Consider the following 13,587-nt stretch of genomic DNA (forward strand, 5'->3'; position numbering starts at 1 on the left):
CGTCAAACAGATCCAGGGGAGAACGATGGTGGCCGGGGGTAAAGCCCGGCAAGTCCCACACAAACAATTCATGTACAATAAACTCTAGTCCTAGGAAATCAAAAAAATTTCTGCTCCTTGGATTATTCCAGAAAGAAGGTTCCAGAAACAACACTCTGCCCAAAAGGAGGAGGAGAAGGTACAATTTCACCCTTCCCCACCTCCTTCACTTTTCCTTCCAGACCATTAAAGGCACTCCAGATTGGCCCCTCGGAAGCACTTTTCCAGGCGTCCCTCCATCCGACTATAAATGCAGACCGAAGCATTGCGTTCTCCAAAATAACAAAAAGGGCAGAGTAAAAGGTCTGATTCTTAAAAAAAAAAAAAAAAAAAAAAAAAAAGTTTTCACCACTTTTTTTCTTCTTCTTCATGAACGTCAACTTTTCTTTTAGATCCAATTTAAAGTGCATGGATGAGGTAAACTATTTCTTCATAGTTTCTTTGTCTCTTTTTACTTCATATTTTGTATTTTTGTTATTTGTTTTTTGTTTTTTTTTTTCCATAAGAAATGAAGTCGATTTTGCTCCCTTTGTCATTTTTCTGCCTGGTGACGGGGTCAGACGGGAACCATTCGGCCTTGCAGTTGTTGCATTTGGGACAGCATTCCCTGGACGCTGGTAAGGATCTTGCTCTGGTGTGCTGCAGAGGAGATGCCGATGCGCGCCATGTCCCTGAAAAAAAGATGGGGAGGGGAGAAGAAGACTTTTAGGATGGAGGACAACAATAACAAACACATAAAAGCGGAATACACATGATGATTTTTACAGCCTTCCAATGGAAACTGGATGGACGGTTTAACTGCTGTTTGAGGAATACGACTTGGCAACGCAGCTTTTCCCAATCCTCTGACCTCCATTGAGCAGACAAACACGTTCAACATATGCAACTTTGCAAATATTGTAAATTACACCCAAAGATACTTGTATCACACCGTGAATGTAAAGACCTCAGCTTAGTACAAGAGTGCAAAAAGAAGATGCATGTTTCTGGTAGAACACAGCATTTCATGACTTATCACTGCATCATTCTGATGTCTTCAGTGAACAGTTTCCAAACAAAAACATATTGTTATATTTTATGGACTTGTTACGGCGCAGCTGGACAGGCCGATGGAGATCTTCCTTCCTGACAAGGAACAAACTCAAAGCCGCCTCGAGCGGCCATCCGACATTCAATACAAAACAATGATGAATAAATCTAGTTATTCAAGGTCAGAGAGGCTTTGATGTGTGACGTTTGCAGATAATTAGGGAAATCCTCCCACGATATTCCTGCGATAGCTCGACCTTATCCTTGACCAAAACAGATACAATTAATCTGTTCACTCTTTTGTCCACATCTGGGGTGCCAAACATGCGGCCTGTGGTCAGAATGACTTGGAGAGCAACACTTGGGCCCCGTCGGCACATTTCCGACTCGCACTTTTCAAAAACGGTTGGACTCTGTGTCTATGTCGTCGAAGTCTCTGTGTTTATGGCTAATTGTTCTCTGCGTGTATGTGTTTTTGTTTGCAATAGAAAAACAAAAAAACAGCCCCAACTTGTGGCGTTCAAATTAAATCGTTTTCAAAACATTGCCGTGAACATGACACTTTTCTGAAGCAAAAACTCGGCATTTTCACAAAGTAGTAATTTGTTTGTATGTTTACTTAATCACAATTTATTTTTCCATTATGAAATTGAGTCTTTTTGAATTTGCACAGCATGGAAATAATGCACTACAATTCAGTCAGTCATTTGCAATATGCATATTGCACATGCTGATATCGGACAATGATAAATTTGCGCAGGACCAATGCTTACACTCTAAAGTCATCGTCGCAGCAGGAATCAGTTTCCACCCCCCCCATACTCACTCTTGTGTCATGTGGACCACGGCCTCTGGAGTGGTGTAGCCGGCAGCAGTGAAGTTGTCGCTGTATCTCTCCATGCCGATGGCCTGCAGCCAGTCTTCCACCGTGCCCACAGCTGAGGTCGACTCGGGGCTCCCTGGATCCAGCAGGGTGGTGTTGGGCCTGAGCGTAGGTGGAGGAGAGAGACAAGGTCGGGGATTAACACTTTATCGGCAAAGCAACTTTGTTTGGTAACTTCCACATTTTCCTTATGGCTCAGTCGACTCAAATCCCAAGAGGAAGTTTTCCTAAATTGTAAACGTAAAGTGATGATAGTCCAAGAAAAAAAAAAAAAAAGTATTGTGAACTGAATGTGAATGTGAACAATGTAAGACACTTTAGGAGCTGCTTAAGCAGTGGACAAGCGCAATAAGTGAAATCCATTTACAATGGTATAATTGGTGGTCAATAAACGTGTACGCCATCATTTACAGAAATCCACTGAGTAAATTATTAGATTTAGGGTTCATCCTTAATATAGAAATTGAAAGATATCCTTAATTTTGATCATTTAATTGAATTTTAACATATTGCAATCCATATTAATGGCACATAACTCCTAAATATGCACACATTTGCACTATAAATTATGAAAAAAAGACATCGCACGTGTGTTTACAGCCTGTTTGAAGCTATAATGTTTGCAAATGGCCAATAAAAGCGAAGTTCTGTGTGACGGCTTTGGACTCTTGACACAACGTAACATTACAGACAGGCGTGACCACAACACCTTGTGTGATAACATAAAGCTCCTGGACTGAATCATCTCCTCTGTGTTGCGTCGTTCGGACGCAGGATCAAACCCGACACTCGCCAAGTCAAACACTTCCCGTCGTCAGCGTGACCGACACAGTTAGTTAATCCCCATTTTACAGAAAACACATTGCAGGAGTACACTCAGGCGGATTTTACAGTACGACATTCCCATGATCATGTACACATCTACTTCTTCAAGAAAGTCCCACTTTTTTAGTTAAAAATGTCCATCTGATACAAAGCAGCCCAGCATACTTTAATGAACCTGTTTTTTTCTTCCTGTTAGGTGAACACACTGAACTAGGAAGTGGGACTCTCCCATCTGACTTCTGATGGATGCAACAGGGATGCAACATTTCCACTGAGCCCCAGAATCTCGTTCTGCTTTCTCTTAATCTCACTTGACTTTCTCTCCATTCTATAAAAAGACGATTTAAACTGTGAGGACCTGGAGTCAGACTCTTTAGTAAGTCAACTATAGTCAGTAGGTGGAAAAGATTAAGTGCGCACACTCTCTGCACTCTCCTTCTCCTCTGTAACTGTAAAACTCCATTTACAGGATTCAGTCCTGCTAATTACTCCACATGGACTCCCCCTCTTGCATGTCCCCCTCTTGCACCATGTCCCATTAGGTGTGTGTGTGTGTGTGTGTGTGTGTGTATTTGTGCACTCGTTAAACTCAAACAGAGTCCCGCTGGCCTGCGTCGAGTCTGTAAACACACACGTAGGTCATTCTTAACATGTTTAGCCGCTCCAGAGTAATGGTGTCGGAGACGTATGGGGTCACGTTTGTTTTTAACTCAGCGTTACATCGTAATTCTCTCTCTCTTCCCCGACCCCCCCCTGAGTTAGACCGTCTACATTCCTGAGCATACTGTTAAATAAAGCTGATTTCGCAGGGACATCTGATACGCTGCATATTTCTGCTGAAAAGAGCCATGTGACCCTGCTGGATGTTGTTTCACACTGAGTGAAAAGACTGGATATATGGATGTAATTGAAATGTACCTTCTCCTGACACACTCGCGTTGATACACATGACCCTCGACATGACACAGTTACTTATTGATCGATCGTCAACCAAATGGTAACAGAGATGTTCATCGCAAAACAATTGCGTCTCCCTTCTCAAACTAATGGGGAAACTTTGGGACCAACTTTGCGGCATCAAGCGTGGAAGTGACGGTGAAGTATTTTATCTCTCATCCTATCTCATGGAGAAAATGGGGAAACTTCTCATCACCCATTTCCACTGAGACGAATTCCAAAGTATTCGAAGCTGTCTTCCAAAAACGTGGGTTTTCAGCGGCTCTGAGCACCGTTGTCGTGTAAATGTATTCCCGAAATACAATGAAAGTGTTCACTTGTGTGAACAGTGCCTCAGCAATCATCCTGGAAATGCTCCTCTCACCTAACCGCGGCCTCTCCCCCGGTCCTCTTCAGGGTGTTGGGGTTGCGGATCAGCTTGTCCAGCATGTTGACGATCTGGCCGAACTTGGGCCGGTCGGCCCGCTCCCGCTGCCAGCAGTCCAGCATGAGCTGGTGCAGCGCCACGGGGCAGTCCATGGGCGGGGGCAGCCGGTAACCCTCATCAATGGCCTTGATCACCTGCACGGGGGGGGGGGGGTTATAGAGCCGCTGTGAGTGGATTTGTTTCTGACTTTGACTTGAGCTGTAATAAAAAAAACTGCAGGCAGTTTGATTACCATGTCGTTTTCTTTCTTCTAATTTTATACACATAACCTAATTTTTAATTACCTCACTTAAGGCACCTATGCGAGACGTTTGGTTAGGCTTCAATTAAACTATTATTAGTGTAACTACAAATGTGGATTCAGTGAGTAATGAGCTGCTGGTGTTAAAACCTCTGCAGGAGTGGATTATATAACCACAGTAGGATGATGAAGCACTTTTTAAAAGCTGATTTGACAGGACGCAGCGTTCACCTCGCGCACTTAATTCAAGCCGTATCACTCACAACTGTCGACACGTAATCACATTTCACGGCTCGGACTCACGTCTTGGTTGCTCATGTCCCAGTACGGCCGCTCGCCGTACGACATCACCTCCCACATGACGATGCCGTAGCTCCACACGTCACTGGCCGAGGTGAACTTCCTATAGGCGATGGCCTCGGGGGCCGTCCAACGAATGGGAATCTTTCCTCCCTGTAATTGAAAATTACCGAGTGAAATTAATGGAGGCTGACAAGCAAGGTGACAGAGCACTGATACACACACACACACACGCTCACCCTGGTGGTGTATGCGGCCTCGGGGTCGTCCTCCAGCACCCGTGACATGCCGAAGTCGGACACCTTGCACACCAGATTGCTATTGACCAGGATGTTGCGTGCCGCCAGGTCGCGGTGGACGTAGCTCATGTCTGACAGGTACTTCATGCCCGAGGCGATGCCACGCAGGATGCCCACCAGCTGGATGACGGTGAAACGCCCGTCATTCTTCTGCAACAGGAAACAGGATCGTTTCAAACCAGGTTTATGTCATAATCACACTCTCGTCTATCCAGCAAGCTATACACTGAGTCAGTCTAATTCAACTAAGTTAAATTGCTGAATTGAAACATATTATTTTCAACTGGACACACAGGTTTTAATACACAATATATATATATATATATATTTGAAAAAAAAAAAAAGAATTTTGATAATATCTTACTGCATGTATAATAAAATATGAGAACCTTTTGTTAGTGGTTGTTATTTGGTTGCTTGTGAAAAAATAACACATTTTGTTGGAAAGCATCTTGTCTTTAAATCTGGATTAAAGGCTAAATGGTTAAATTGAGGCTAAAAATGTATACTTGGGGTCAAACAAAATTTTAGGTTGTTGCAACAAAAATATATAAAACACCCCTGTTTTGTGTGATGGGTAGCTCAATAGGCCAATATCAATTATATACTATGATTTTACACATTTCTGAACAGTCTGAACATTCTCTATACACTCCACTTGGCAACATCTTGGAAGTTATATGAGTTTATATGAAGGTACCATTGAATTATTCATTGTGTATTGAAAAAAAATTAAGAAGACAACCTAAAGAAAATACTGTATTCCTGCTTTCAATAGGAAAAACATAATGCTATGCAGTAGCTTGCTTGCAAAGTATGCTAGGCTAACCAGGTCAGGCTATTTTAATTTTAATGATGTCAACTCTGGCCCGCAGGACAAATTTCATTGCCACTGCTCATTACATCGCCTGTCTCTATAGTCACATTACTTTGAGTAATTATTAGGGCTATATATAATGAAAAAAAGCTATATATTTTTAGCGGTTCAAAATCAAAGTGTACAAAATGTTAAGGAATCATTTAAAATGCTAATATTCAAGATATGAGAATACTGCCTTGTCAAAATTTTGTATGTTCTTGTGACTTCTTACCAATTTTCCTCACTTTTAAGGATTTTCCTTTTACCTTGTTCACATCGTTCCACTCACATCAATGTATTGTATTTTTTAAATAAAAATACTTTATAATTGCCCCCTTGTCCGGTTATTTTATCAACAAGTTTATTTAAACCACATGCGCAGACTGAACCTGGCTTTAGTTACAGTTGTTAATCCTATGTTATTTCCACCAATAATCTCACAATTTCCGATTTCACGATAACCCTACTTATTCCTGGATTATCGCTGAAGCATCACTAAAGCCTAAAGCGTAGCGAACTTGAAGTAACAGGAAGGTGACACCTGTGCCAATCTTGTTGTCGAGTCGATGGATAAAGATCAGGCTGAATGCTTTGTGAGGCAGGGCTTGTTAATTTTCGATGGATGACATTACTGAGATAAGATGAGGATTGGCAATCTGCGATCATGTCACACACACACAAACACACACTACATGCACATTTGCATAGACAGAGATGCATGACTGACCCTCAGGAATGCATCCAGTGATCCATTTTCCATGTACTCGGTGATAATCATCACTGGCTTACCTGGAGAGAGAGAATGAAAGGCAGATGATTATGGAGGTAAACGATGCACATCACAGCTCCACACAGCAGGGGAGGGTTCTCCAGGGAATCCGTGTGTGTGTGTGTGTGTGTGTGTGTGTGTGTGTGTGTGTGTGTGTTAGGCCATCCATCTCTGTCCCATAGTGATTTAATTAGTTCAGTGTTACGGTTGCCCTGACGTCCCCCCTTCCTTCGATGCACATGCAAAGGCATCTCAGTTGAAGCAAGACACCAACGCGCGCACACACACACACACACACCCACCCCCACACACACACACCATCTTGTGTTTATGCAAATATGAACCGACGCTGTACGCATTATCCAAAGTCTGATCACAGTCACCCACACAGAATCCCTTGTGTGGCTATTTCTGTCACTCACTGTCCCTTTGCCCTCTTTCTCCTCTGCCAACTTTGGACATATCTGTCACTCTCCTACTCTCATGCTCTCATGCTCTCAGCTTCTCATGTGAGCTTCTCTCCCCACCACTCCTCCCTGGACTTTCTCCACCCCCTCCATCACTCTGCTTTTGCCTGTCTCTCTTGTGACCCTCTTGAGGGATGCGCCTCTTGTCTTTATCTGAGCGGTGGCAGCAGGGAAGGGTGGACGCTTCCCTGGTGGGTCTCCGTCTGTCTTTGTCTCAAAGGAAGAGGACAAGATAGAGGGCATGAGGAGAGGAGACGAAGAAGTGGGGAGCGAAGCAAGCACGACGTGGGCTTTTGTGCGTCTCAAAAATGGTTACTAGCTGGTGCCCAAACAGCCATGGCAAAAACACATTCCGAAAAAGAAATTCCTCGCCGAACGTCAACACTTTCTTTGTTCCAGTTTCGAGTGTCTCACTTTGGATGGACTTAAAAAAAAAGCTTGACTGCTTTGGGTGAAAGTGCTGACTTAAAGCATTTTCCTTGCCAGGAGAAATGCCTGAAACCGTCGAGGACGGTTGGCAGCCGAGGTTCTAGATGGCCAAAGTTCCTCCGTTCCTGCCGTGCCAAGGGGCCGTCAGTCACCGTCTTGCCCCGCAGCGTGATTGGCACTCCATTAATTATGGAGCAATCCAGCAAATACCCTCCTGCCTCCTCCCTCCAGAGAAAGAGGAAGTTGGGCTAAACTTGGGGGAGAACCAGGGTGAAGGGGGCCCCCTCTTTGTCAGCCATCTTTGTTCCCTTTGTTGTGTGCCTCTGCCCCCGGGGCCACCGCTGATTGACAGCTCCGCAATCAAGTCTGAGGAGCGGCTGACCCGCGACCTTAAACTCTCGCCTTCCCAGCCCCACCCTCTTCCTCCCAGCTCTATTTGCATGCTAATTCCTTGTTTACTGAATACACCCTGCCGTCCTTGGCAGTGAACTTTGGGCGAGGACCCCGCCAGTGGGCCGATTATCACCTGCCAACATAATTGGGAGATTTGGGGGGAATATTTTTTTTTTTAAACGCAACGGGGGGGGACAATATTGGAAGAACGTTGAACGAATGTCCTCTCAAGGCCCCCACGCTTGGTGTGAACAAAGATCTGGCTTTGAAAAGCAAATTTTACTCAAATTAACACGGTCTTAATTTATGTAAATCGGCCAATCACCATCATTTTATATGCTCAGGTCTAATGAAGATTTGATTTTAACCACACACCAATATGACAGACAAAAGTTATAGATAGTAGGGTTGTCAAGAGTATGTTTATATCTTTTTTATACTTTGTGTTTGAAAGATATCTATGTTACCATATATGTACAATCTTAACTACACCATCAGCATAATTCTTCAGACGATTTAAGTAACATTTTGACTCAGTTTCATAAGAAATATTATTGAATAGAATATGTTTTGGGCTTGATTTAGAGAAATGTATTAAAGCAGAACTAAATTGAATGTGTGACCAACTTAGAATTTTGAGTGACATCACATGTAAACAGGATATTGAAATGGGGATTCTGGGTGCACTATGCCTTGTGTATATGAGAACTATCCGCTTGAAATTATATCACTTTTGTATATGTTTAGTTGAGTTTTCCCTGGAGTGCTTGGATTGAGCCCCCAACAAATATTAAATAAGATAACTTAGATAAATTGGAGGAACTTACCAAACATATGGGAGGGTTCCAGCAATTAATCAAATGTTGGCCAAAAAGGGAGAAAATTTGATATTTTAGATAATTGGTCACAAAATGTCAGTAAATAACTTGTGAGCAGATTAGTAAAAGTCGCCCACAACAATAGCAGTAGACTCTCTACTGAAGGCTGAGCTGTATGCCTCTTTTTCAAATGCTCTGAAAACAAACACAATCAGATACAACACAAATATTTGCACATGTTGTAAATCGCATTGCACGTTGTAAATTAAAACATTAGCATAAACTCCTCCCAGTCATTTACACATGCCTGATATTCCATATTCATGAAGTTAAACATGCAAAATTAACAGTGTGTGTTATTGTGTGCGGTTGTCAAATGTGATCGTTGGTGTGTCTACTCAGTACATTAGGTTCCACACGTGCAAGCATAATAAGAAGTCTGCATCTGTTTTTTTTATACAATAGATTCAAGTCCAATGTGTTTTCCTCATCAGCCTACTGTACGTAGGTGGCTTACATTTGGACCAGCACTCAGACCTTATTTTCTTAAAAGCCTTTTTTTCTCCTCTAAATTTCTGTTGCATTTAAGAGTTATTGGAAGTCCTATTTTTATGGTAGTAGTATATCAGCATTTACTTTTCCGGTATCATGGCAACCCTCACACACATGGTTCAAAAATGGTGGAGGACAGCCAGCAGTCTTCGCTGGGAGATTTCTGCACATTTATGTATTTTAGTGCCTATTTGGAGTTCCTCCATAATTAATAAGCCTTAATTGGCTCTGTTGGACATGCCAGCAAACTGAGCCCAGATTGAGAATTCCTTTTAACTTGATTGTAATGGAGAGCGGAGTGCAATTCAAATAATGGATTTTTAATAGATTCCACTGACACACTCAAGTGTGAAGGACTAATTTGCCCAAACCTTGTGTCAAGCCTCTCAAAAGTACGCGTGGAAAGAGGTAGGAGTGGGAGTTATCGGTTGCCCTTCTCGGTTTGGCTCGCCATCCTTTCATGTCGGCTGCTGTCACCGCCGTGTAGCTCGTCTGCTTCTCCCTCAGCCCTCTCTTTCATCCTGAACCCTCCGCTTGAGTGCTTCTCCCACCCTCAGCTTTCTCCTCTCTCTTCCGTCTATCCGTTTATCCATCAGCTCCCAAACTGCCTCTCTTGTCTCTTCCTCTCTGCGTCTCTATTTGCGCCTTTCCCTCGGCTGCTGCTCACGTCTGGCTTCTTTTCTTTCCTCCTGTCCATCTGTCCTCTTGCTCTCTCTTTTCTTCCTCACTCCGTCTCTTCAAAGTCTGAGAGGTCATCCCCCCATGGTGAGAGGTGCGATAGGTGATAAGCAATTCTGCCTGCTTTGCCGCTGTTCACTTTCAGGTCCGGCTTGCCAAAGCGCACGCTCTGTTACAGAGACAGAGTTATCTGGTGCAGATACTGCCGGTTCTGTTGTGTCAGGACACATTAAGGCACTTCATCCATCCAGACCCAACAGCACCAGGCTGTATGGTAACACTCACACACACATGCATGCAATCACAGGGTCCCGAATGCTGCCGTGTGCTGACAAGACGTTCGGCTAACGCCACTGAAGGAAGGTGTAAAAGTGGGAGAGGAAGCGCGAGACAGGGAGGAGAGAGTGCCAAGGGCGGAAGGAGGGAGGAGGGGAGGTGTTCTAGCGGCTGGAGCCGGAGCAGATAGAAGAGGGATAGGGTATCGCTCCCTAACCCCAAACACATTTACAGCTGACATCATGATTAATGGGCCTAGTGCCTCGCTACAGGGTCTGTTCCTGCACCCATTAGACCCCCTTCCTCCCTAATGCCCAGCTACCTGTAACACCCCCACCTCCCCAGCACTGCACCACCCTCTTCCATATGGACAAAAGCTCGCCTTGGAATGGCCAACAGGACGACACAATGTCTACATAAAAGCAGGCATCTAACACAATAAAAATACAACAAAGAATGGCTGTGTGTTTAGCAGGGATACACACACAGACACATTCAAATGTCCCCTGTTCACTTTCCTCCAAAGTCACCCACATCCACCACAGACGTAGTTTGCAATGATTTATCGCGACATTTTTTAAGGGGGACAGCAGAAATAAATGTCCTCTCTGTGCTGTCATAATATGATAGTAATTGCGTGGGTAAATGGGTGTGTGTGTGTGTGTGTGTGTGTGTGTGTGTGTGTGTGTGTGTGTGTGTGTGTGTGTGTGTGTGTGTGTGTGTGTGTGTGTGTGTGTGTGTGTGTGTGTGTGTGTGTGAGCTGAGAAGTATTGCAGTTTCCTATAGTAATTTCACATTCAGAATATCGTTTTTTTTTTTCCTCATTCATGATGCCTTCTGTAAACAGCACCGGGTTAGAGAAAGCTGGACTACACGGCTGATTGCTTTTAATTTCAGTTAAAAAAAAGTTAAAAAAAAGTTACAAAATACCAGAATACATTGAGAAAGACATCTGCAGGGAATTATACATTTCTATTTCCTGCCCAGACAATACTTTAGCAAAGAACCTTAAAAACAAACAACAATTCCTTTGTCCAATTTAGGATCATTCAAGTAAACTAAAGATATTGAACGAGCAATCACATTCGCACCTTTAGACAATTTAATTCACTAATTAGCCTAAAATGCACGTTTTCGAACTGTGAAAAGAAACTGGATTGTCCAGAGAAAAAGTCATGCATGTGCAAGAACTTCCAAACTCTGGCCTGGATTTGTACCACAACCTGTGTGGCTCTTAATCATTCCAAAGATTTGTCAGATTGTGTGTTGATGAGACTCAAACCAATCGGGAGAATTCAAATTACTACTTGCACCATTCAACAGCAGCAGCCGTCATTCAGTACAAGTCAACACTCAAATACTTGAGTTGGTTTGTGTTGCTCAAGTTGAGGATGATGCCTTCATGTTATAACTCCTTTCCAATTTCTCACTGGACATTCAGACAAATTGTGATGGCTTAACAACACGACATCTCTTCATTTCCAACTCATTTCCAGTTGCCATACGTACATTTGGTGACCACGCCCTCCAAGTGGATGATGTTGGGGTGGTCGAACTGGCCCATGATGCTGGCCTCGGACAGGAAGTCCCGCCTCTGCTTGTCGGTGTAGCCGGCCTTCAGCGTCTTGATGGCCACACAGATCTCCCTCTTCCCCGGCATCTTCAGGCGGCCGCTGCAGACCTCGCCGAACTCTCCTGGAAGCACACGAGCCGCATCTTCGAAATCAAATTGAAAAGGGTGTGTGCCTCTAGGTGTGTGTGTGTATGTGTGTGTGTGTGTGTGTGTGTTAGAAGGGCTTCACTTTAAACATTGATCAGGGTCTCTAATCCCTTAACTCCTCTCCTCCCCTCACCCGCTGGAGCAGAGAGCGAGGGGGAAATGGATATTGATTCGTTCTCTTTATTATTTTGTCATTGGATGACTTTTCTCTGGCCACAGGAATAGCACAGACAACATATTTAGCCTCTCCTGATCTGTTTTTTTTTTTTACTTCTTGACCTCTGTGAAAGCAATGTGCTCATACGTTAGACTGCAGGCAAATGCAAGCGACCTGCATTTGCATTAAATAAAATATTCCATTAATATTCCCGAGCGTCTTAGCAGTCTTACAAATAACTGGACGTTGTTGATTAAAATGTCTGAAAACAAGTAAAGTACCTGTTTCACCTTGGATTGAGAACTTTCCTCACCTATGCCGATGACTTTCTCAATTTTGATGCAGGAGGCATCAATCTCTTTGGCGAACTCACGGACGGCTTGGTTGGGGTCCTCGTAGGTGAAGGGATCAACATATATCCTGACTCCTGAAAGGGAAAAAAAAAGTTCCCAAAGAAAGGAAGGAAGACAGAAATGAAAGGTAAGGAAGAAAAAGAAAGAAGGGAAGGGTGAAAAAAATGAAGGTTAATTCATTCTGTCAACTACCCTCCATCTGTTCTTTATTTCCAACATGCTGCAGGCTCCACCGCCTTCCTCTGTGGACCCTCCTCCTCCTCCTCCTCCTTCTTTCTTCTCTCCATCGCTTTTCATGTCAACTACGGGCTGACTCCAATGAAGATGGAGCTCATTAACTTGAATTTTTTGAGGCATGCAAATAACAACGCTGATGACTTGATAATGAGGTGTTTGGGAGCATGTTTGGATGCAAGTACATTAACTCCAAAATAGTTTGTTTGTGGGCCACCACCGCCGACTCCCACTTTATGAGCTTCATTTGCGGTTTAAAGCGCGCGCACACACGCACGCACGCACGCACGCACGCACGCACACACACATGCACACACACACACACACACACACACACACCTGACAGCGCTAATGTTTTTTCAATTATAGAGTGTGTAGGTGGAGCGTTAACTGCGAGTTACCTTGATGTAAGTGCTTCTCTTCGTCGGAGTCCTGTTTGGCCTTGCTGTACTTACTCCTTCTGGGAGCAAAAGAAGCACAGATGAAGGAAAGAAAAGGTAGGGCAGTCAGCGATGAGACAAGTTACAGGCCTTTTTGTGTTTGATGAGAAATTGACCAAAATCCCACATGTATAATTATTGTTATTGTTTTTATTATTAATTAATTGAGTTGTATTGATTTAAAGATAATAATAATAATAATATACAATTTAAAAATTACAGTTACTTTACATATGCATTTATTTAAGGCATTTCACTAAACTGAACTGACAAATGTAAGCATTTACCAAAATCTGTATGTTTTGTGTATACAGTATTTTATGTAAAAACGCGTGATAACTTTCCATATTATCAAGTATTTTATGATTTTTAGAGTCAGAATTCCCTTAAAACGCAACACATCAAATATATCACTCTGAAAAGACACCTTCTACATAACAAT

General features: G+C 43.2%; 1 protein-coding gene across 2 annotated transcripts in view; it reads right to left on the reverse strand.

Moving 5' to 3' along the window:
* Positions 1-372: 372 nt before the first annotated feature.
* The window catches only part of epha4l (eph receptor A4, like), a 69,336-nt gene continuing 56,121 nt past the window's right edge, over positions 373-13,587 (reverse strand). The window contains exons 9-17 of one of the 2 annotated variants that reach the window (XM_080504721.1): positions 13,107-13,162; positions 12,432-12,545; positions 11,751-11,936; positions 6,587-6,648; positions 4,941-5,150; positions 4,705-4,854; positions 4,098-4,294; positions 1,895-2,053; positions 373-710 (exon numbers count right to left, since the gene is read on the reverse strand). In XM_080504721.1, the coding sequence (XP_080360847.1) occupies positions 596-710; positions 1,895-2,053; positions 4,098-4,294; positions 4,705-4,854; positions 4,941-5,150; positions 6,587-6,648; positions 11,751-11,936; positions 12,432-12,545; positions 13,107-13,162 (1,249 nt within the window). In that variant the 3' untranslated portion in view covers positions 373-595. Of the gene's footprint in view, positions 711-1,894; positions 2,054-4,097; positions 4,295-4,704; positions 4,855-4,940; positions 5,151-6,586; positions 6,649-11,750; positions 11,937-12,431; positions 12,546-13,106; positions 13,166-13,587 lie in introns of both variants that reach the window. The other variant, XM_080504720.1, reaches the window with a different exon arrangement.

Source organism: Blennius ocellaris (genome assembly GCF_963422515.1).
Source record: "Blennius ocellaris genome assembly, chromosome: 2".
Taxonomy (NCBI): domain Eukaryota; kingdom Metazoa; phylum Chordata; class Actinopteri; order Blenniiformes; family Blenniidae; genus Blennius; species Blennius ocellaris.